This window comes from Augochlora pura, chromosome 10, assembly GCF_028453695.1.
Source record: "Augochlora pura isolate Apur16 chromosome 10, APUR_v2.2.1, whole genome shotgun sequence".
NCBI lineage: Eukaryota > Metazoa > Arthropoda > Insecta > Hymenoptera > Halictidae > Augochlora > Augochlora pura.
The window spans coordinates 29,787,514-29,811,328 of NC_135781.1; the positions used below are offsets into that span (position 1 = coordinate 29,787,514).

The following is a 23,815-nucleotide window of genomic DNA, read 5'->3' on the forward strand; positions in this document are numbered from 1 at the left end:
GGTGTGCGCAGGCTGTGCAGAGGGATGATTTCGGTGTCACGAGGATTCCCGTTGTCTTTCCACGAATCCCAGGCACCCTCGAACTCCCCTGAAATTCCGAGATAAAGCGGTCCGCCGCTCCATTAACCGTTCGTCGTTGAAAAAAATATGCCACCGCCGCCGTCGCCGTTACGTCCCGCGCGCAATCGAAGCCGCCTCGCGCGTCTCTGGTGGCTGGAATAATAGGAGGAACGAGACGGAGAACGTCCCACGACCGTTTCGCCTACCCACCCTTGCCCCACGCGGGAGACCCGCGCTTTCTTCTCGTGGGATCCCCGTTCGCCGGGAATTTTCGTCGAACAACCGTTCTCCGCTGTTTCCAAAAGAATTTCAGAGAACCGGGCCGTCCTCGGTTTTATTTAAATAAAATAGGGTTTACCTTGGCTGACACACTTTCCGTAACGGGATGTGCGCGACAGAGAAATCTGCGCATTGGCAAACTGCGGCAGGTATTTTTATTCTGTTATTGTTGTAAGTGGCGGTTTGATTGGTAAGACGAATTTTTTAATTGCAAAGCGCGGCGTAAAATTTGTGTTAGTAGAATAGAAAAGAGTTTTGAAAATTTTATTAAATCTATATGAAAATGTTCTACTTAGGTTATCTTTCGATTGCTCAGTTGCTTGATAAAGCTACTCGTTTGAGAATTTTTAATAACTGAACGGTTGTTTATATATTCTCGAAATTTTTACTATATTTACAGAACATATTAAGGGACGTATTTAAAAATTATCGTCTTGAAATAATCACTTCTTTGTAAATTATAAGAATTTTCATAAGAGCTATGTTTCCTTTGAAAATATTCAAGAACTTGGTCATTTACATAAAAATTCTTAACAAACATTCACCTGAGCTCAGATTTATGAAATACTTACCAGTTTTATACAATTGATTGAAGGGAGAATAGCAAAATTGTCAGCCTAAAGTCTTGAAAAAGATGCAACCATTTCGGTAGAAACCGTTGTCGAAGAAACTGCAACGATGTCGCGTCCAAATAGAGGCGCGGAAGGATCGCGGAACGAGGCGTCCTCCTTAATTCCCCGCCTTAAATCCGGGACAAAAGGGTTCGGTTGTATTCTAGGAACCGATATCGAGATCGCCTATCGATTCTAGTGTGGCGGCCGCGAGAGGGCTGCGGGTGCCAGACAATGGGGCCAGGACGACGTCAGGACATTAGGTGGCTGGGTCTGATAGGCCGACCCATTAAGGTATTGAGACCTTATCTGAATGAAGACAGCGATACCGCGCGAGAACGGCTGCCGTGCCATTTCGAGTTCAATCGGCTGGGCTCGATCAACAATCGCGAACGACGAACGTCACCGGGTGCCGACAAAGCCCGCCGCGATCCACCCTCCCGTCTCCCGTTCCTCCTCGATTTCTGGCAGACATCTGCGCGATATTCGTGCGACCTGTTCTCCTGAATGCCGCGGCGAAAACGCGAAGACCTCGATCGACAGATGCGGAAACTCTCCGGGGCTTCGGTGAACCAGGCGCCTTGCGTCGTATAGCGTCCTCGAACGTTCTGCGGACCCGACCACGTTTCTTTTAATTCCAAGCGGCGCTGCGACGGCGACGGTTTTTCAAAGATAATCGCGCTCGACCGTGATCCCGGAATCTTTACGAGCGCCGATCGAGGCTCGCGAGCCCCGCCGGCTTAGGACCGGGAACTTCTTAAGTCGAAGCGTTTAAGGATTCTCGGAACTCGACAGATTTAGATTCCGGATCGCTCTCAAGTTTCGATTGCATCGGGGCCTCCGATCGACCGTCTTCTCTAGCCACTTCGCCTTTCGAGAGACTGTTCGCGCCGAACAGCTCCCAAAGTGATTTTTATGAATTTTTCCTGGGTGAACTGTTCACGATGTGGGAGTAAACTCTCATGATCGCGATGGTATATGTTTAAATTCTATGAAAATAATTTTTTCGTTTGTATTTAATCGTTTGTTAATTTATTGTATATGGTGCAATCGTGCTAATCTGTTCAGCCGAATACAGTTCGATTTTCTATTCTGTTGAATATATTAATACAGTTTTAGGAAATTTTGACGATGACGGGATAAATTTTATCAGATACTTAGGTTCATCCTTGAACTATAAAGAAATGATTTTTATAGTCTCATTTATTTTTTATTTATTGTACATTTTGCAATTGTATCAACTAATTTAAACTCGCGTCGTTCAAAATTTTAATTTCGTTGAGTACACGGTTTTAACTATAAAAATTTGTACTGGAAGAACTATTGGTAACGTGAAAATGAAATTTCCTTACCGCATAGCGATATTATTAAACTGTAAGAAAACATTTCCTATAGATGCATTCGCTAGTTAATACAAACAACTCGTCCCGGTTTAAGGTCTACAAGCCCAGAGAGACAAATGAAACGCTCACTTATTAAGGCCACTTAAATGCGTTGCATTACTCGACTCCGTAAGCTGCAGCATTTATACAGTACTCTGTAACATCAAATCCTGAACGCATATTCCAGAATTAGGTACGTACTTCCTCCCAAGAATATCGAAGAATACGATTACGACGAATTCCGCGGTGAACGGCTCAACTCGAGCGAAGACGTTCTCGCAGCCAACGGCCCGAATTTTGACCTCGTTGTACGCGTTCCCCTTGATTTCGCCGAGTCCTCGACGCAGACCCGGGGGGGAGTAGAGAGAGAGAGAGAGAGAGAGAGAGAGAGTCAAAGCCTTCCACGGTGGAAGAAGCTCTCAAGGGTTTATGGGCGCGAGCCACACCCAGCAGTTTTCGCGAAGGTATGCCGACTTTCAGCGGGCCGGGAGCGAAGCTCTGGCTGGCGGAGCCCGCGGCGACGAAATTGCCCGCGGAAATTTACGAGGCCGTCGCCGCGACGTTCGCCAATTTGACGAAGAAGGGAACGGCCCCGGCGACGAGACATACGTGGCCTACGTGGATCGTTTCGGAACTCGTCGCACGTCCCGCGACGATCGTTTTCGACGATCGACCGCGACGATACCGCGACTACGCCGCGAAGACATCCAGGGACGAAGACCGGTGCCCTCCATTTCTTAGCGGTGTCTTCTCTAACGACCGACTATAACCGGAGCGAACTAACCCGAGATCGATCAATCGACGGCTCTTTTGTCTTTCGGCGTGGAACTTGCGGAATTATGAGAATACGCTCGCGGTTCGTCGACGTGGACGCTGAGGAGATCCTTTACTTTGGTAAGATTATAGTCATTTTGGTTGCCATTTTGACTTCTGTGTCAGTCACATGTGGATGACGTAATTTCTTCTTTATATTTGAAAGTCAATTTTTATTGCAATTTATTAAATAAACTAGGGATTGCTAGGATCTACGATAAGCAAAATGGTGAAAGAATTAAATGAGGTAATCTCGAAATAAATTGTTACAATTATTATTGTTACTTCTGTGGCAGTTAAGGTTATGTTAACATGGTATTAGGGCTTTCAGTGAGTACACAATATTTTATTTTCGGGTTAGGTTAACAATTTTACTCTAATATTGTCTGGATCCCGAAGGTTTATAATCATTAGATTATAGATTTTCTTTCAAAATGAAAATTGTCCAAAATAATTATAAGGATTAAAAATTAAATAAAAATATATTAGTCCTCCTAATGATTTTAACAAGTTAAAAATAGTGCACCAATATTCTTCGATTCTTCTTATGTAAAATCTGCGATCTAGTAATCATACAATTATATACAACTGAATTATATATAATTTTTTAATGTTTAAACACTGACAAATTCAGGTCAATTTTTAAATTCACAATTTGGAGGGTTGCAACTTTGAACGCAGTGAAAAGAACGCTAACTATAAATTTATTTCAACATAGAAAATGAGCCGTTCTTTAATTGACGAAATACGCGAATCACAGTTGTACGAGTATTTAATTACATTAATACCATAGTAGAGGCTATCCTGTACAACTTTTCTGATCTCGGTGTTCCCTTTTACATGCTTAACATTCTCTGGATAAATTTAATAGACGATAATGAAATAACGAGAAGATCTGGAGCATCACGAGGTGTTTTCCAGGGTCCAGAGGAGAGTTCCATTAGTCTGGGCCGTGGTCTCGGTTCGTTCGCGAAACAATTTATTCCATCTAGATGTCAAAGAGCTAATTTCTCGTCGCGGCGACGTCGCCGTGACGACTTTGTGGTCGTCGCCCCGGTCGAGAAAAACCGCGGGAAACGACGGATCTAGGGAGTAGGAGAGAGAGAGAGAGTAGAAGGGAGGAGCCAGGGGCCAGGGGCTTGTATTCTCCCGAGGGTAGCCGGCCCCGGCGAGAAATGACTCGCCCCTTTGAGTACGCCGACTGATCGAGCCACCCCCGATTAATTTCGCCGGAGGCCGCGTCCGGATTGCACGAAAGAAAAGCCGCGCGGAACAAACGAGCGGATCGGTGCCTGAGCAGAGCAGAGTCGGGGCGGTGTTCTCTCCGCGTATTTGAAAAACCATCCCCCCCTCCGTTCGCCTCGTTCTCTGCTCGCGCGCCGCGCGGCTCCAGCCGGTCGTTCGCGCCGATGGAAATTTAATTCGACACCGGTAATATTTTCGCTCGCTCGCTCGAAATTCGTTAGCTGACAACGATAGCCGACACACGAATTGAAACTCGGGCGCGAACTGTATCCCGTTGATACAGGTGCGAAAGCGTATCCATCCGATTCCGATCCGAGAGGATAATGAACCGACTTCGGGAAACTATCGGAACCCGGATCATTGGACTTTGATGCCTCGGAAGTTTCTGATTAAAAGATTCCCGGGACCCGATTTTCGCCCGCTTTAAAAAAACTCTCCGGAATTCGCGCGTTCGAGAGCTTCTGTTTCTCTCGGCCGGGATTCTTAAATGCTAGACTTGTCCGGAGTTCGCGGGAAACTTCGCCGCTTCGCAGACACTGCTTGACGCTGTTTAGGGTACTGCTTAGGAACGGTGGCATTTCGTGGCGATTCTTTGGAGTGGAAATCATTTGAGAATGTTAACATATGTATAATTAATTAATTAGTATAATGACATTTTTTTTGTTAAGCTATCGTTTTTGTTTGAGTCTCTTCTTTTAATTCTCGATGTATCCAGCGTTAAAATAAATAATTCCCTGGACAGGAAACTGAGGCGTTTAATTATACAGAAAAATAATACTTCCTATAGGATAAATAAATGCAAGCTTGTAGCTTTTTTAAATCAACTCTAATTGCTACTAAATCTAATAAATAACAATTTTCGATGGAAAGCTATTGAAAGAATATTTCATAATGAGGAACAGAACAAAATAAAATTAAAATTTATAGCTCATTGACATTTAAAACGACATTTTTAAAACAGTACCAGTCAAATTGTCAGAAACGATTCCAGCATTAAAATGCAGAATAATTCTATCGTCAGAATATCCACGCGACTTTTTTTGCCTTATTTAAAGGTTTATCGTCGGAGCAGCTATATTAATTATTCGCAACAACTGTAATTGTTCGTTCAACTTGCTTGTAAAGTAAAATGTGTTTTAAGGTCAACGACTTGAAAATTCCTTTGTTACTGTTGAGATTGTTCTGCAAGGTGCCTTTTAATTAGAATTATTTTCAGGCTTTTGAGTGCTTTGTACACTCTAGCCAAAAATGTTTTGTCATTATTAAGTATTGTATAATGGTGGTTCAGTTTTCGAGATTAGATTATTTACGTCAGACGACGAAAATCTCGCCGAAGTAGGTTGAAAACCACGCGAAACGAAATCGTGTCATACGGATTCGGAGAAGCGTCGGTTCTGCGAGGACGTGGCGTCGAGCCGGCAAGATTTCGCATCGATTGAACGAATTAATTGGAATATGGCGGAACGTTTACGAGCCGTCGAGGTTTCCGGGCAGGCCCGTATCTCGACACAGTTTCGCGACGAGGCTACGAGCGATTCTTGAAAGAAGCGGGACTCGAGAGAAAGACCCCTTTCATTTTTTAAAACAGTCCAAAGGCACGCGCGCCCGCGCGCACACGCGCACACACGCGCGGCCTCGGCGTCTTCTTTAGGTGGGTTTAAGAGCGAGACGCTCGAGTATGCGAAACGAGATGTTTTCCTTGAACGTTTCCTTAACACCAGGCTTGTTTCGGAAAAATGAAGAAGCTGCCTGCACTCTCTCTCTCTCTCTCTCTCTCTCTCTCTCTCGCGAGCCAAAGGAAGACCGTGCGAGAGGGAGTCATTAATTTTAATCGACCGTCGCGCCTCGTCGCGAAGTTAAATCGCGTTTCAAAGCTGCGCAAGATGTCCGCCCTTCCACGGGATCGATCGTTTCTTTGTGTAGCTATTTTCCGCGATATTTCCCGGAAGCTCCCGCGAAAGAGCCGTCGAGATATCTTGGAAATTGGGGCAGTTACGGTGGTTCGAAGACGGCCGTAATCGCGATCCCTTGCGATTCAGCTGATCCGGAAACGGTCTCGAGGACACTGTTTTTTATCTTTTTCAATAACAAATTTCTTAAAAATTTTGTGCACGTGTTCTGTGAGGTATTCAAAAGACGCAGCAACAATTTAGTGAATTTACCTTCAGCCATTCGGGTAGGGACGATTCCGAAAGCGTGGTGTATTTTCTGAAACGAACAACAGGCTGGATTTTCATAAGTAAACTACGGCCTTTACGCATTTATGGCTACAATGGATAGCTGAAACATGAAACTCTGAAGGCATTGGAAGAATTCAACACTGCGACGTTGTATTCGAATTATAAAAATTATTTAAAGAAACGATCTAAATACTTTCATTTTATTTCTGTTTTTACGATCGACTTTTAAAATTAAAACTAAATTACTATTAAATTAAATTCAAATTATTATTCAAATAAAATTAAGTTACTATTAAATTCAAATTAAATATATAGATCTATACATCTTATAGAGTGATGGCACACTTATCAGCCACCGGAACCCTTCAATTGCACCCCGAATTCCAAGCTTCTGCAACGTCTGTGAACCTTCATCCAATACAATACCAACAAATTGCCATTCATTCGAGATTTCGCTGAGCTGGTCAAGGATCTGGAAGATCGACGAACCCCGGACATAAATCCCGAGATTTCTTCCAACTTGTAGAGGAACGGCAGGCTCCCGACCGGCGAGAAACAGGGCGGCCAGCGGGGAAAAAAGGGCCGGCTTTCATTTTTAAAACAGTGGAACGGCTCGTCGTCGCCCGGAGAGCTTTACAGAATTTAAGAACGCACCGAAACAAGGCGGAAAACCCTTTAACACGTGGCCCGACTGCTGGCAGGGGTTTAAAGGGAAGCGGCCGCTGTCGCGCCGCTACACCGGGCTTTCGTCGACGCGTGTTCCCCAGCCCCTCCTAGCGCGCGCGTCTTTTTGCTCGACTCTCCCCCCCTCCCCTCTCCCTACGCGATTCTCCCGGCGTTGTTGTCCGGCTGAAACCCGTTCCGGCAGATTCCACGGGATTAACATGCCGCGCGTCCGGAGTTTTCCTGCTGTTTAGCGAGCCACGCTCTTCCTACACACACACACACACACACACACACACCTCCACCCCTCCCCGCAGACACTCTACAACTGGGGCCGGATTTCGGAAAGATTCGAGCGCGATTATGCAAACGAGGCTGTTGTACTCGGACGTTTCGACGACTGCGATTCTCCCCAACGAAATTTCCGGCCGGAAGAATTCTGCGGTTTTCGGCAGCGGCGATCGCGCGATCCGGGCTGTCTGGATCCCGAGATTGCGCGATCTCCGCGCGAGATCCTCGGGGGATCGAGGGAACTAGGCCGTGTCGCGACGGGTTCGTCTAAATATAGAGAATCCCAGAATTTTTCGGGATCGTTCAAAGACCGACCGCTGTTAACTTTACTAGTGCTATGATGCATTGTTCCTGGCAACGTTGCTGAAAAGATTATTTTTTAAAATATCTTTTATATCTATATTTAACAGTATACTCATTGTAAGTAATAGATAATAAAGACAGCTAACTGGTTAACAGATTCTTCGATGATAGTCTTCTTCCAAATAACAATTTCAGGGGAAATTAACACAGAATATAAATCTAAATAATGAATTAATACATGAATGAAATTTCCGGTGCGCCTAGAATTTTTTCATATATACTCTCTTAATCTTTGATCTTATAAGAATTATCATTAAAAATTACCAATAGATGAAGTGTAAACTGTGATCTCATAATTTCGTTGCCTCTTTCTTTACTGATTTGTCCAAGTCTTATAACAGAGGACTGTTCGGAACATTCAATTATGATTTAACATAATTGTTTGTCGTCCGGAGAGTAATCCGGAGATGTGGGCAGCCTCTTCCGGTCCACCGATAGGAGGGAAATTTGAATTCTGTTGTTCCCGGATCGAGCGATAGCGTTCTCCGCGGCAAACGAAAACTCGGTCCCCGCAGAAAAATATCACGGCTGGCGTAGCGGCAAGGCTCATTTGCATTGCGTGACAGGGCTGTTTTCCTCGACGGCGACCCTTTACGTGTTATAAAGTCGGCATGCGTTGCATGTCGTTATTCCCGGCCCTTCTTCTCCCCCGTGCCGCCGCTGATATTTATTTCTCCGCGCGCGCCCCTTTTATCCGGGGCCCTTCTTCCATCGCTCCCCTCCTCCCTCTCTCGCTCTCTCGATCTCTCTCCAACCCTCTCTCTCTCTATGTCTTGTTCCCTCTTTCTTTTTCCTCTCCGCCAGCGTTCCGTTTTAACGACTAACGTCGAGTCTGCTCGACGTCGTTATTGATTAAGCGGGCACGTGAAGGCGCACCAGCGTCTTGCATGCCGGAATCTCTTTTTTCCTTTTTATCCGCGGAACTTTATTGGCCCACGCGACGCCGGGCCGACGCTCTACCCAACCCCCTCACCTCCCCCGGGCAACCGAGCAACCAAGCCCGAGAAATATTTTCGAGACGTGCTCTACCGGCTCTGCCCGATCGTTGGTCACACGAGCGGCTGCTTCAATTACGAAACAGCGATCGCGAGATTTTTGCGTTCGTGCGTTTCTTTGTCTGTGCTGCGTGACCGACAGAGATTGCTATGGCTCTGACTTCCAAGGAGAGACCATGCCAGGCGGATTGCGGACGAATCGCATGATGTCGGCGAATAGAGTTTTTGGGAATTTTTAAGAAATTTTGTCGGACTTCGGGAGACGGGAATCGTGGTGGATTATTAGGCTCACAACCCTCGAAATCATTTTCAAACCGTATTATATCGATGTTGTATATATTTTTGAAGATACCATTAGCTTTTGTGTTGCGTCTAATGTAACAGCAATTTTATTTAATTTCATTGCCGACAATTGTCTCCAAAAGGCTAAAGAGCGCCGAAGCCACGCCCTCTTCGGACACTTTGCACGAACAGAGCAAATGTAGTCCTCGATTACTTCGGAAGGACGCAGGTTCCTTGTAATCATTGAAACTAGTTCACGAAGTACATGTACTTCAGGTCAATTGTAGACAGAGATTACCTTAATAAACACTGTCGCAGAAGTGCAAGAAGTGAGGGCAAAGAAGCCACTCTTACCCAGAACATTATACATAAACGTAGCGAATGCAGTCATCGAAAGTTTCAAAATACGCAGATTTCCAAGCACTCTAAACTCAAAATCAGCCGTTCATATCTCTTTGGAGCACCTTTCTGGCTCCCAAAGCGCAACGAAGTTGCTTCTCACATTTTACCCAAAGTAATCGGCGCAACGTTTAGAAACTTCTCGGAAATCAAAATACGCGATCTCCCGCAGCTCTGTCTCCGTCAAGTTCAGGAGATGCCTCTTCTTTTCCCGTCGAATTCGCAAGATCAGGGGATCTCCTTTCGCCGGCGTTGCCGCAGGTGGCAATCACGAGCGCCCGTTGCCCGTGCCCTCGCGGCCTGGAACGTTCCGGGCAGAGTAATGTTCGCCGGTGATGTTCACGCTTCGGCAAACGCAGGCGGTAATTAGCGTCGTCATCGGTAGATCCGAGGGATCCGAGAGCACGCGTCAAATACTATTATGCCGCCATTATAAATTGAGGTCGCCGTTTAGCAGGCTGCTGCAGCATGACGCCGCGAGGATCATCTAAGACAGAGGGTAGCGCGGGGTTCTGACAGGGAATCCGCGGGAGCAATCGTTCCTGATACCGAATGCAACAGTCCCCCGATGAAAGGGCTGCGCGCCACCGCCGCTGCTCCCCGTCTCGGATGAGACGGAAGGGCCAATGGGATTTCTAATTGCAAGATGGATCCGTGTCTGTCCTTCATTATGTCTCCCGATGCTGCGCCAACGTCCCAGACGTCGCTCAGCTCGCGTCGCCTCCCCTCCCCACCCCTCTTGCTCGAGAGCTCCTCTTTTCCCTGTGATTACAAAGCTCGCACCTGAATTATCGCTGTCCGTCATTTTTTCCTTTCTGCGCCATGTCCGGCAGCGTTACCCGCGGAGCCAGTAATTTGCTACTTTTTTACTTACCCTACTTTTCGCCAACTTTTCCCGTGTCCCCTTTCTTTGCTCGGCTCGCTTTAATTTCTCCCGCGACGTCGCCTCGCCGCCTTCGGCCGTCGTTTTTCTTTATCCTATTCATTGCCGTTCCGCCGTCGCGATTTATCTTTATCTCATCCTGGATTCTCTTTTGATCCACTTTAATTTCGCCCGTGGCATTTCCGACGGTTCTTTTCGAATTCCAACGGTGTCCATCATTTTTCCTTGTTCTATCGATTCCTCTCTCATTCCGACGATTTATCTCTCTTTCCCTCTTGATCCTCCACCGATCCCCTTTAATTTCCCGCGCGAAACTTTCCCCGGGTTGCCCACGAATTCCCGGCTCTGTCCGTCATTTTTTCTGATTTCGGCCCCGGCCTATCTTGGTCGATCTCCTCTCGCCGGCTATTTTTCTTTACTCCGTCCAGGCTCTGTTTCTGTTCTACCCGCTACTCTCCCCGCCGCTCTCTTTCCCTTTCTCTTTCCCGGTCCAATTTAATTCCTCGCCTATCGACGCTCCTCCTCCCGCACCCCCGTTTCCTTCGGACCACGCTCTCAACTCTCGCCGCTCCTCGAAAGGGAACGACGCGCGGAGGCACGTCGACGTAACTATCCCGCCGCCAAGAAATCCAATTAGCCCGCCATTAATAAGGGATTCGCCTGTCGAGGGATAATGGCAGCTGGCCGCCGAGTGAACTGCGGCCCCCGAATGCACCTGCACCATCTTCCACCTGCTCTCGTCCGCGCTCGTAGCCGAACGAAGCTGCGATGGTTCGCGGACGAAACTTCAACCCCTTTGCCACTCCACCGGCCATCCGTGGCTCTCTACGGCGAGCTTGTTCCCGCGTCAAAGATCAACGCGAAATTAGAAAATCACGATTTTCTTGGCTCCGAAAAATCCTGCGGCGCGACTTCGCAGACTTCTGCAAGTCAAACTGCAAAACAGCCTTCGAACGGGTCAACATCATTAACGAAGCACGTCTCGAAGGAAAACTCTTCCTCGAACGCCCCGCAGCAACTCCTGTCGACCTTCCATTAGACTAACCAACGTTGACCATTCGGTCCTGTATTTTTGATACGTTCCTTCGCAAGGACGCCGTTCGCGCGAGACGCTCCTAATGAAAGATTTATCCCGTTCTCCTCCGGCTTCATTTTTTCACGACCCCTAACGTCCCCTGTCCGACCGGCATCGTTCTTTCCCGAATTTTTTTCCTCCTTCGCCGTCGACTTCCCGTCTTCCTCTCTCGTCGTCCGTGGACGAATATTGACCTTTTGCGGTATCTCGCGCTTTTTACCCAAACTCTTCTTCTGGCCGTTCTCCTCGCCGCTATCTCCTGTTGTCTCCTCGTTAATCCGTTTCTCGTCGTTTTGCCCCACCGTCTTTTTTACCTCCCCGCCGTTTGCCAGGTTTTCCTGCCACGCCTCCCGTTATTACTGTCCTTCATTCTCCACTTGAACTTGTCCTGAAATATTTTTCTTTGGGAAATTAACTTTTCTCGCCGGGATTCGATTTTACACGGCTTCAGCTTCTTCTTCCTCGCGCGAGAATCTCCGGCCATTCCGGCATTTATCCTTGTCGTTCTAAGCAGCTCAATGCCGTCTGCACACTACTTTTCTTTCGCCGTACATTTGTTTTCCTTTGTGTAACTTTTCTCTTTGGACAGGAACTTGTCGTGCTGGTTTCAGAATTCGAAACTACTTTGGAAAATTGGTAGATTTCTTGGAAAATTGGTAGATCTTTTAGAGAATTGATAGATCTTTTAGAAAATTGATAGATCCTTTGAAAAATTGGTAGATATTTTAGATAATTGGTAGATATTTTGGAAAATTGGTATATTCACGGTTTTTTGATTACTAAAGTGGAATATGCTATCTAAAATGCAAAATTTGAAATTAATTATCAGATGCTATCGACACGAAAAGAAATATTGTCTCTAATTTATCTTTTTATTTTTCTTCATATTATATTTTATTTATCTTTCAATATAAATAATCGTTCAATTTCCAATTTCTAATTACGCGAAGCAGTGCATAAAATTCAGTGACACGATCTTAAATTCAACGTCTTCAACCACCAAAAATAGAATAATCTGTTATCACAGCTGATTAATTTGATACCACAGCTGACAGCTTACCTCGAATAATCGATCCATCATTACGTTGTAACATGACGACGACGTAGAACACGTCGACAAGGAATTATACCACATATTTTAATGACCAAATACTCTACAAGCTTTGGCTCGACACGTTCCGAACGCCGCCATCTTTAATACAATGCGGCACAAGAATTTGTCAACTCCGACGATCCGGTATTCGATGCTGTGAAATAGATACACAGCACCTGTTCGAAGCCATCGCCTTAACATTTTATACACGAATTTGTCATTTCAACTGCAAATCAGAAATAATTTGTCTGGCTTCTATTATTTCGATTTTATATAACAAAATTCATTCGAAGCATATGAAATTGAATCTCGTGACTCGCATGACAGTTACATTTTCAACAATTTCTTTTACATCTAAGCATTTGCGATATTTATATATATATTTTAAATTTTTGTTATAACTTCTTAAGAAAGCTTTATACGGCCTATGTTTACATAACATTTTTTTCTTAAATACTGGGAGATATATGTATATAAAAATAACTTTGGAACGTGTCGCAACAATTTTAATGGCGCCGCCGAGTCGCCACGCGAGTGCAAAGGATGAAAAAAGTGGATCGCCGTGGATCGCGTCTCGAAAAATGGAATATAATTTCGGTGGAACCGTTGTTGGTCAATGACGGGGATCACGAGAACCGACGCCGGGCGCCCCGGATAAAGCTGCCGCCTATCCATAACTGCCGCGGTTTGATTGGCATCCTTCTACCGGAAATGCGCGTATAAATAGGGAGAGTCGTTCGCGGCGCGGAGAGCAGCTCACTCGCAGAGAACATCATTAGTTACCGAGGCACCGGATCGGGAATATTATTTGCCCGATGAAAGGAACGATTCGTCGGGGCTGGCATGAAACAGATCCGCGCAACCCTCCCGCCCCCCCCCTCCTCGCTTGTATCCGGCGGGGGCGGCGGAAACCCCCCCCCCGCGCGGATAACGAACAGCCGGGAATCGATTCAGAACCATCCCTCCGGGCGTGTCATTATTTCGGGAACCGGTTGATTATTATTCAACGCGAGAGCCGCGAGCGAGCTCCAAGAATTAACGTAATCCGCGCGTTTATCGAGCAAAAATCCGGCGAGGATCGCGTGTCCCGGCAAACCGTTTCGCCGCTGCGATTTTTTATTTTTTTTTTTAAACCAATCGCCGACGCGAAGAGTCGCGCCCTTATTTTTCCGCTCGCTCGCCCCCCCCCCCCCCCCTAGTTCGCCGTGACGATAAAGAATCAGGAAAAACGACAACGCACAAAGGACATTCAATTATAGCGATTCATCCGTTCGTTTATCTTCCCGTTTATGCTTACAAAACTTGTACCTGTTTTATGATTGGCCCCGCTACCGTTTTATTAAACGCGAACGATAACGAACGAATCAATCGCCATTGTTCGCCGTCCATTCGGCTTCGGTACTTCGAGGACGTTTCCTCGACGGTGTGCTGCAACACAAAAACTTCGCCTCATCGCGAACGCGGAACATGAAGTATTTTCAACGTTGGAATTAGCGAGCTCTTAACGAGATTAATGTATATTGTTCTTTCGAACTTGCGTAGTCGGATAAAGAAGTTTCTTTAAAAATTTCTCGCAGAAATGTTCTCGCAATGGAAATTTTAAAAGAGGAAACCTGGGACCATTGATGCGTATGTGCGCGAACCGCATTTTTCTTTGATATTTCATTATACAGCAGCGTAAACAACAACTAATGCGCTGCTCGTAACAGAAAAATTATATGCATGTTATAAAAAAAGCAACGGTGACATTGAGGATAATTATTTCAGCGCCAAATCTGATAATTGTCGATAAGATTTTTGCGGTAGTGTTATTAATGTTGCCTTCGAGTTGAAATTGAGAAAATTCTTAATTACTGAAGAGAATTAGCTAAATTTATTTTTCTCTGATTATATAGTGTATAATAATAAACGCGAATATTAAATATAATAAAATATTTATTTTATTAATTTTCTCACGCTCTAATTTCATCACGCTTTACGCGGAATCCGTTTTTTATTTTTTACAAAAATGATTTCGCGCCGTAAGATAGGAAATAGGACGAGACGAGTAATGCAAATTGGGAAATCTTGTTAACCTTGCGGAACAGAGGGCCGGGAGATTCCTTTCACTCCGTGGCAGCAGGTTAGATGGACAAGGTGAATAATTAATTAAAAAAATTTGAAAGTCCGGGCCGTTCCGCGCAGCGCGGCGCATTGTATGTTTGGCCCGCCTTAAATGAAAGTTTTAAGTGTCATTTCAGCGGGGCGCATCAAGTTTGCATAAAGAATAAAAAGGGGCGTTTATTGTGGCCCGTTTATAGAGCCGCGACGGTGCCCCCGCGCGATCCTCTAAATATCCCCGGCCGCCGCAACTTGCGGGGAATTATTTAAGGCGCCGCGGCTGATTTATGTTATGAATTTCGCAGTCGGCCCGCCGGCGGCCAACTTCTTAATTATACAGATACAATTCGAGCGATTCGGCGGGAGGGAGGTGGGCGGTTATCTTGGCCGGCAAGAGCGGAGAAGTCGAAAGGCATCCGAGACAGCGCGGCGCGACGAAATTCGCGGTCGGCTCGGATATTCGATAATTAAGCCTCCCCCCTCCCTCCCCACCCTCCCCACACCCAACGGCTCGGCGCGGACGCGTTGGAAACTCGCCGGCACAATTAGCGCCACCGGCCGATATGTAAAATGAATTATCGTCCTGGGCTTTGACCCGGAGGGGGTCGCGGCGCGTGGGAGAGCATTATTACTCCGCGGCGTTCAATTCGATTACGATTTTCTTTCGGCCACTTCGACGCGAGAACGGCCGCCGCTCAAAGAAATTAATCACGCGAGATGCACGCGTCGCGCGGACGCGCCACGATTCCACGGGCTGCGCGCGAGTTTGTTCATCAGATTTGCCAGGTTGCTTCGTATAATTTCAGATTCGATCTTCGAACGCGGAGATCCCCAGCGATTGTTGCTGTATTTCGCGGGGTCTACTTTGTAGGAACGACTGAAAATGTGATTAACGTTAATCTGATTGAATTAGCATTAGTGACAAATCATTTCCTGAATCGTGACTGGTTTCGTTAGTCATTTCCGGTAACACTGCTTTCATTAGTCAGAAATACGTCTGAGTCGGTATTTTTATGTTTATCCGTTCGTTAATGGTCTTCTGGCATAAGGAAAATGATCTATTCGTGGTATTTCTTCTACATGTACATGTTAATTAAATCTTTTACACAGAGATGAATCAACAATTACATAACGATACTATGAGAAGAACGACGGTACAACCTTTTTCATTCTTAGACTCTTTACCTATGAATTTATTTATCATACTGCTGAGATTTTTCTGTTTAAAATGGAAACAAGCATGTCGAACTTTGAACCAGATTTATTTATGAACAAATAAATGTACAAGAGTCAGTTATACAACTTGCACGTCAATATTTGATATTTATTTATAATAGTTTGTTTTATAGCAGACTTTCTCCTATTCTTGTAAATTTATACATCAGCTAACAATCAAATGTCAGTGAATATTTTATCTGACACATTTTTATTCTATCTCAGCCACTTTCTGAAAATTATTAAACCAGACAGCGTAGAGAAACAGCGACACGAAGAAATCTAAAGCTAGTCGGTTCGAAGGTACGTCCAATGTTAATCAATTTCTCCGTTCGTCCCCGGAATAATTAACCTCCGGCAAGGGTCACGGGCGCGTCGGACCGAAAACCACCCCCGGGACGATTTTCCATTCCAGAGAGGGGGGGGGGGACGACGACGAAAGAATCGCCTAGGAACATTTTCCGCAGGGCTCCCACCGACTCGACTTAACAACGGCGAATGTAACTCGCCCCCTCCCCCCCTCCCGCATCGATTACCATTCCCACCCACGGCCGGTATCATCTCGACGGAGCGGCGGCCTTATTCCCGTCTCTGTTCGCCGCGGTGTCTCGTCGTTTCGGCTTCTTGTTCCACGGAATTACCCTCGGCTCGTTGAATCTTTAATTTCCGGCGGAGAAGGGCGCCTCCGGCCGGAACGATTTTTGGCGATATTTTCGAGGACGGCGAGAGGGGTGGGGGGAGGGGAGGGGAGGGGTGGCTCGTGCGCCACGTGGCCCGACCAGAATCCCGCGACGACGAAGAGGATGCGACGTTACCCCGGCCGTGCGCCGAGCCCCGAGGCATCGACGTCGGATTTTCAATGAAATTAAATTCCACCCGTAAGGAAGGGTGGGGGTGGGCTGGGAAACAAGCCGCCCGCGCCGCTCCCGGCGCACCGTTTCGAATAACTTTTCGCGGAGGAGGGCCCCGCCGCTAGTCTTTCGAATTACCGATGCACCGGGAATTCGTTTTTCGAGCGCCCCCATCGATCCGCCCGCGCATCTGTCGCACCCGTCGCTCTCCTACCAGGACTCCTGCGCTCGCCGTCAGATTCCTTTTTCGAATATTTTTCCACAGTTTCGCCTGTCTTCCTCCCACCCCCCTTTCCACCTCTCTCTCTCACACTCTCGCTCTCACTCTCTCTCTTTCTCTCTCTCTCTCTCTCTCTCTCGGTCCCGTGTATCCAGTGTCCGGCTATCGGATTTCCGGCAGAGAAAACGCGATACGCGCCGACCTTTCGACCTGCCGACAAATTGGAGGGCGGGAACTTCCTAGCTGATGGATGAACTTTTGAGTCACGTCGCACGGCTTCGAGAAATTTTGACGGGTATTTATGCGGATCCACGAACCTGGCGCCGCCCCTCGGGTACACACCCCCCTATCGGGAGCACCGCTGGCTCTGTAATTTTTTAGGAGAACCTTCACGGAACGACGGCCGAGGTGCTGGTATCGCCTGGTTCTGATATTATGGCGCACTGTTCATAGAAACTGCGATCCGTCTCTGTGGAAACTTCCGAAAATTCTGTAGAAATCTGGAGGAATCCTGTTGCAGGACAATAGGGACTCCGAACACTTATTTTCATAATATTGATTGTGTTAATCATTATATCTTATAATATACATCATACATTATATTATATGTAATATTATACATTATAGGTTAAACCTTATACATTGTGCATTGTGCATTGTGCATTGTACATTGTACACTGACATAACCTTGTACATTGTACATTGACATAACCTTGTAAATTGTACATTGATGTAACCTCGTATACTGTACATTATACATTAACATAACCTTGTATATTGTACATTGACATAACCTTATAAATTGTACATTGATATAACCTCGTATACTGTACATTATACATTAACATAACCTTGTATATTGTACATTGCATATTGTACATTAACATTACCTTGTATACTGTACATTCCACATTGTACATTGACATACCCTTGTGTACTGTACATTGTACATTATACATTATACATTATACATTGCACTACTATTCGATACATTATAATTGAGTGGAGAACTGGAATTAAATTTTTAGATAACAGAACGTCTCAGTATACTACAGAAATAAACGTCGAGATAGCTGCGACAATGGAGCGCCGTCTAGACGGCAGAATTTTCTTGCCATTTCCCGGAACAACGAGACGTCGACGACGCCGCGCCGGAGGTTCGGTTTTTTCGGAAAGCAGAGTTCTCCTCACGATAGAAGGCCGGCCTTTAATAAACGAGGAAGACGCTCGTCGCGAGTAAACAAGTTTCCGCGGAGTAATAAACCAGCGCGACGTTTTTCGTACGGCGAAGAAATAACCGTGGCCCGGGCGAGCACGCGAGACAATGGTGCTGGCCGTTATTGTGAATTTAGCATAAATTCGCGGCGATTGGCGCGAGAGGCTTTAAGCGCGACAACGCCCGCGAGAAAAATTAGCACTTGTTATCTGGAGGGGCGCGACAAGCGGGGCCACAATGCCGGTGGAGAAGCTCGCCGGGAACAATGACCGCGAAACTCGGTGGGTCCCCGAACAATATCAGAACGTGATTTAATTTTTGATTACGAAGAGAACGCGGACGGTGTCCCCGGGTCATCATTCTTTCGCGCGGCTTTTTCGCTTAATTAAGTCGCCGCGATTATGTTCCGGCGCGGATCCGCTCCGCTGTCTGGACGAATGGAACTGAGAAATGAATATTGCAGCTGCAGGTTGAGAATGTTCGAGAACCGGGCAATTCTGGGGCATCGATAACAACGACGGCGATACTAATGCGACAAATATAGGATTGCTTATTTATTATGCGATTAGTAATTCAATCGCAGTATTTTTGATAATTTAGCTGAAGCGAAAGCGCTTCTTTGGGAATTGCGAAGAAATTTGTTGTTGCATCGCGGAGGAAAAGGAGAGAAATGATTTATCAGTGAGATGGTTGAAAAATAGCTTAGAGCAATAATTATGATAAATAATGCTGTGTAAAATAGTTTATGATAAGCTTGTTCTTTTATTCTTTCTTATAAGTTAATAAGAATTGTAAGACAAGTTAAAAGATCGTTTCGTTCTTTCGTATAATCATAATAATAACGCAGTAAATATTGAATTCCATGGTCGATACAATTATTAACATTCAGAGCATCGGTACACGGACTCGATATATAAATGTTGTTATTTGACCATCATGGCAATTAATTGAGGCGATCGCATGTTTCATTAAAGCATGTACCTATATTAAACAGTCCATGAAGTGTACCTTAATTCTGAAACCTGCCACGTTCGAAATGCCTAATTTCTTATTTTACAAATCTATAAATCTTATTATCTATTTTACAAATATTAAAAATCTATTTGTAAAATCTAGATAAATGTGATCTCATTTTTATGAGATGATAACACCAGTCACCATTACTATTCGATAGATTTGATGTCGAAATAATTGCTAAAAAAAGTTATAAATAATCCTTAGAATACCTTGTTATATTCTTATAAAAAAGGAACTCTGTTTCAATATCAAAAGTAAAGTTGATAGAAATATTGTAATAATGATTTTAATAAGCCACCTCCACAATTCAACAAGTTTTCATAAAATCAAAGTACTTTTTCGAATAAAACCAAAAATCGAAACAATAACCTTAGCAAAAATAGAATAACTTTCTCCTATCCTTTAAAGGGTTGTCGTACTACTCTTCGTAATACGAGAACCCGAGGAAACGTGGGCTAACAATGAACAGTCCCATCTGAAAATTCTAAACAAACGAAGACGCGGTTCGCCATTCGACAACGATAATAACGCTTCGTGTGGGTTGTTGTTGCAGGATGAGTGCGCCGCGATGCTCCAGGACCTCAGCGACAAGATCAACAACAAGCACCACGAGGTCCACACGCATCCCCTGCTCTCGATCTTCAAGATGGCCGAGGTCGAGGTCAAGTTGCCCTACAGCAACGAGGCGGCCGGTCTCGGGAGGTCGAGCATCCTCCTCGCCGCGATCCTCCCGGTCCTCGGCCTGGTTCGATCGGCGTCTACGTGTCTGATCGCCTCGTGACACGGGCCGCAGACCGCCGCCCACACCTATTGAAGAGGAAGCGTACATTGTTTGAAACGAAACGGGGGAATAAGCAAGAGGAACAAGAAGAGGAAGAAAGGAAGAAAGAAGGGAAAGAAGGGAGGAAGGAAGGAAGGAAGGGAACGGAGTCGCAGCAGCTGGGAAAGGGGGAAGAGAGGAGTCCAGGCCGGAATAAAAGCTGGAAACCATATAAATATATACATACGTACATACATATTCGTTGCTCGGTTCCACACCGAGGAACGAACGGCCTCGGGCGTGTGTGTGCATCAACGAAACAGAGTCGAGCTGGCGCACCTAATTAACGGGGCTCTAATCTTCGTGCCTCGTGGATCAGATACGTAGAGAATTCTGGCTCGTTAGCCGGCCGATCGAGGATCCCGCGCGTCTTCGCGAGATCCGATTTAAACCGGCTTCCCGCCTATTCGCGATCAACGCGACGATAAAAATGACTCGCCTCGCGCGAGAGAAATTCATGCGGACGTTCGGCCGTCATCTGTCACCCGCGCCGCGGCTGCAAAAATGTCCCTCCGAAAACTGAGCACGCGGGACGCGGGATCCCAATTATACTCTCAGCCCTTTTCTAGTTTAACTCTGGCAAAACCGGTGGTAATTATGGTATTCTCAAAATTAACTTTCGTTTTATAAACACTATATTAATGGTGTATTCGTTTGCAACGTTCTATCTTTTTATAGGTTATTTAACTCTTCTACGGTGTTTAGGATCGTGCGCTAGGTTTACATTACCTTTTTAAGTATTAATTTGTTTGAGATATATTTATTGAGTCAGGAAATCAATTCTTACTTTTTTTCTGTACTTTTATGTCAGTTATATATTATAACTTGTATTATATATTATAATACAGTTTCAAACGTTAAATAATCTTAGCTTATATGATTCGAGCACCATTGGCGAACTTTTTATGATTACCAAGGAAGAGTTAAAACGTAACTTACCACTTAATTCTGTCGTCTCGAAAATCCATAATCCATCTGGAAAAATCTTGCAAAATTAGATGATTTATTAATCATTTGAGTTATTACTCAATGGGACGATTTAAATAACCCGGTATCCGATTTCCTGGTTTATTTTTCTCAACGCATTTCGTCATGGATCCTCGGACCGCGCTTTTCCAAGCTCCGCATGAATTTTCCGCGCGCGGTTCGCCTCGAAACCGAGAGAGAGTTTTCGATGCCGGTTTCTCCGAACGCCGTTTCCTCGAGCGAATCCTCGAGCGCGGTACGTTCCACGTCCAGTCCGCTTCCGCTCGCCAGCTTTCGATTGAACGGAACGGTCGAGGGCCGGCGGAATTTTCGACGCTCGTTACAGCGGGAACGCGCTCGAAGACGCGCCGGAAACGAGCCGATACAACCGGCACGAAACATTTACGAGGGCCATTCGATCGTGAGCGGAACGAGCCTTAGCCAACGGAATCGATTGTTACAGGACCGGCGGTGGGAGGGGAGGGGAGGAAGGGCCAGATATTGAGCTCGATTCCGCGCCGGTTGCATTTTCGCGGGGCGGACTTTTATTGCCGCGACACCGCCCGGCCTCGCTACGTGGCCCAATAATAAGGGGATCCCATATGCGGGGAACGGACCCGGGTCCGAAAACACGCGGCCGGTTCGCGGTGCTGGGTCAGCGGCGATATTGCAGCCGGACCGGAAACGGTCATTAGAACGGCCGGCGACATATTGGAAACGGCGCCTTTGCAAATGTTAACGTTTAAACGTTCGCGCTTTGTCAGCTCTGCGAACTTTTTTCGGCCGAGCTTCCTGCAACCGGAAGCGAACGTTTCCGTGTAATTGTTCAACAAGTTTCATTGAAAAATATTGATAATTGGCGGAGATATAGACAAGACACAAAAATGCCATTTTTAAACCTGCGGAAGAGTTTTTGGCGCGGTACAATTCATTTTTTTCTGGAAAACTGGTTCACTTTTTCGATGGAGACTTTTTGCGTTTGAAAGAGTATATTTTCGAGCTTGTAAATTTTCAATCGAAACCATTGAGAATTGGTAAAAATACACGGGGATATACCTTCTCGCGGCGAGAATTGTTGTAATCGCCTCGATTGTTGATCTTCGCGAATTTTTTTCGCGAGAACCGGTCGAGCTTCTCGCAACGCGACTTTTCGCGTTCGAAAGAGCGTATCGTCAAGCGGACATCGTAACATTTTCATTAAACGATATTGACAATCGGCGAAGATAAAAGCGCCGTCTGCGGTACAGCGATTTTTCGCCGGGTTTCGCTTTAAAGCCGGATAGCGCGGTAGAATCCTCTTTAAACGGACACGTGACCGCGAGACCAATTACAGAATTGATTCAATTACGGTCGATTAAACCGCGCTCCGAATTTCATTTGCTTTTTAGGTCAGATTTCGAAATACCGTCTGACGCGATTCTGCGGGGAAATTTGCATTTTAATTCGAACAATTTAATTGGAACAATTCGAAGAAACTGCGATTAAATCAAATTCGATTCGCGCGAGTGGCGAGCTAACAGTTCAAACGGCGATCAAATATTTCTAAAACTCGAAACGAGCGATTTTTTTCATCCTCGGAAAGACATTCGCGCGGAATCCGAATGGCATTCAGCGAGAAGTGCTGCCGGTGTCAGCCGCGACGGGAAGAGCTTAATCATCGCGATAAATCCGGACTAGTCACTCTCGATTTATTAAGCGAACAGTTTCGGTGCCGCGGGATTTTTATGGTGCTCGTTCCGCTCTTTAGAAACTCGAATGGCTCCTTCACTTAATTCCCCTTCCCGGTACCCCTTTTTTTCTTCTCTCTCTCTCTCTCTCTCTCTCTCTCTCTCTCTCTCTCTCTCTCGATTCCATAACGCCGCGAGAACCCAAGCCCCGCCCGATCGCAAAACCGATTACGAGGGAAGAAGAGAACGATCCCCGATCGCCGGCAAACGGCGCCAGCGCGTGTAAAAAAAAAATTGAAGAAGCACCGTAGAAGTCTGTAAATGACAACCGCTAATTTATGGTATACCTAAATAGGCTAGCAAAAGCGAACGCTCCTCCTGTATCGGACCATTTAGGTGTTTGTTAAAGTTCAGAGCTAAATTTAAAGAGCGTTTCAGGCGTCGCGGGAGGCTCGAAATGTGTATAGAGATATAACTGTAGATTGTTGATAACGTTGTAACAAAGACGGAAGGGCTCGGAGAAACTGTGCTCTCCCTTTGGACGAGAGAAGACGGTCAGCGTCTCTCGCACGGTTCTCTCGTTCGTTCTTTGCCGTCGAATCGACACAAAGATGGAAAATCGATGCACAAATCCCCATTTACCTTGCAACGTCACTCAAAGTATACTAATTTTAATATCCGATTCACTTCCACGTAGTGGAAAATTATATAATTTGAACTCCCGACATTCGAGTTTTCAATATGTACCAGCAAACATGACAATTTTTCTGTATTATTAAAATTTTGCGAGTAGTACAAGTACGTAAGAAGTCAGGCGGCTGAAGTTACTTCTGAAAAAGTAGTATAACTCAATGGCAAGTCGGACGTGTCATTTCCGTCACACTTTTAACTTTATTCTGAGATGGAAGACGCAAATGTTCTTTACTTTTCATCAGATAATATATAATAACGGAATACGAAATGTAAAAATAAAAGGAAAAATTGTAAGCATTGACAAAAGATAAAAATAGATACTCATCGAAATGATCACTAATTTTTTTAATTTATAATTATTCAGATTTTGAAGATACATTTATGAGTTATTTACTTGCCTCGAATATTTCAATATTATTGATTAAAAATCAGAATA

At 45.5% G+C, this 23,815-nt stretch overlaps 1 protein-coding gene across 1 annotated transcript in view; it reads left to right on the plus strand.

Moving 5' to 3' along the window:
* Gfrl (Glial cell line-derived neurotrophic family receptor-like) overlaps window positions 1-20,716 on the plus strand; it is a 479,796-nt gene extending 459,080 nt beyond the window's left edge. The window contains exon 16 of the mRNA XM_078191490.1: window positions 19,787-20,716. Coding sequence (XP_078047616.1) covers window positions 19,787-20,014 — 228 coding nt within the window. The 3' untranslated portion in view covers window positions 20,015-20,716. The remainder of the gene's footprint in view (window positions 1-19,786) is intronic.
* Window positions 20,717-23,815: the final 3,099 nt, after the last annotated feature.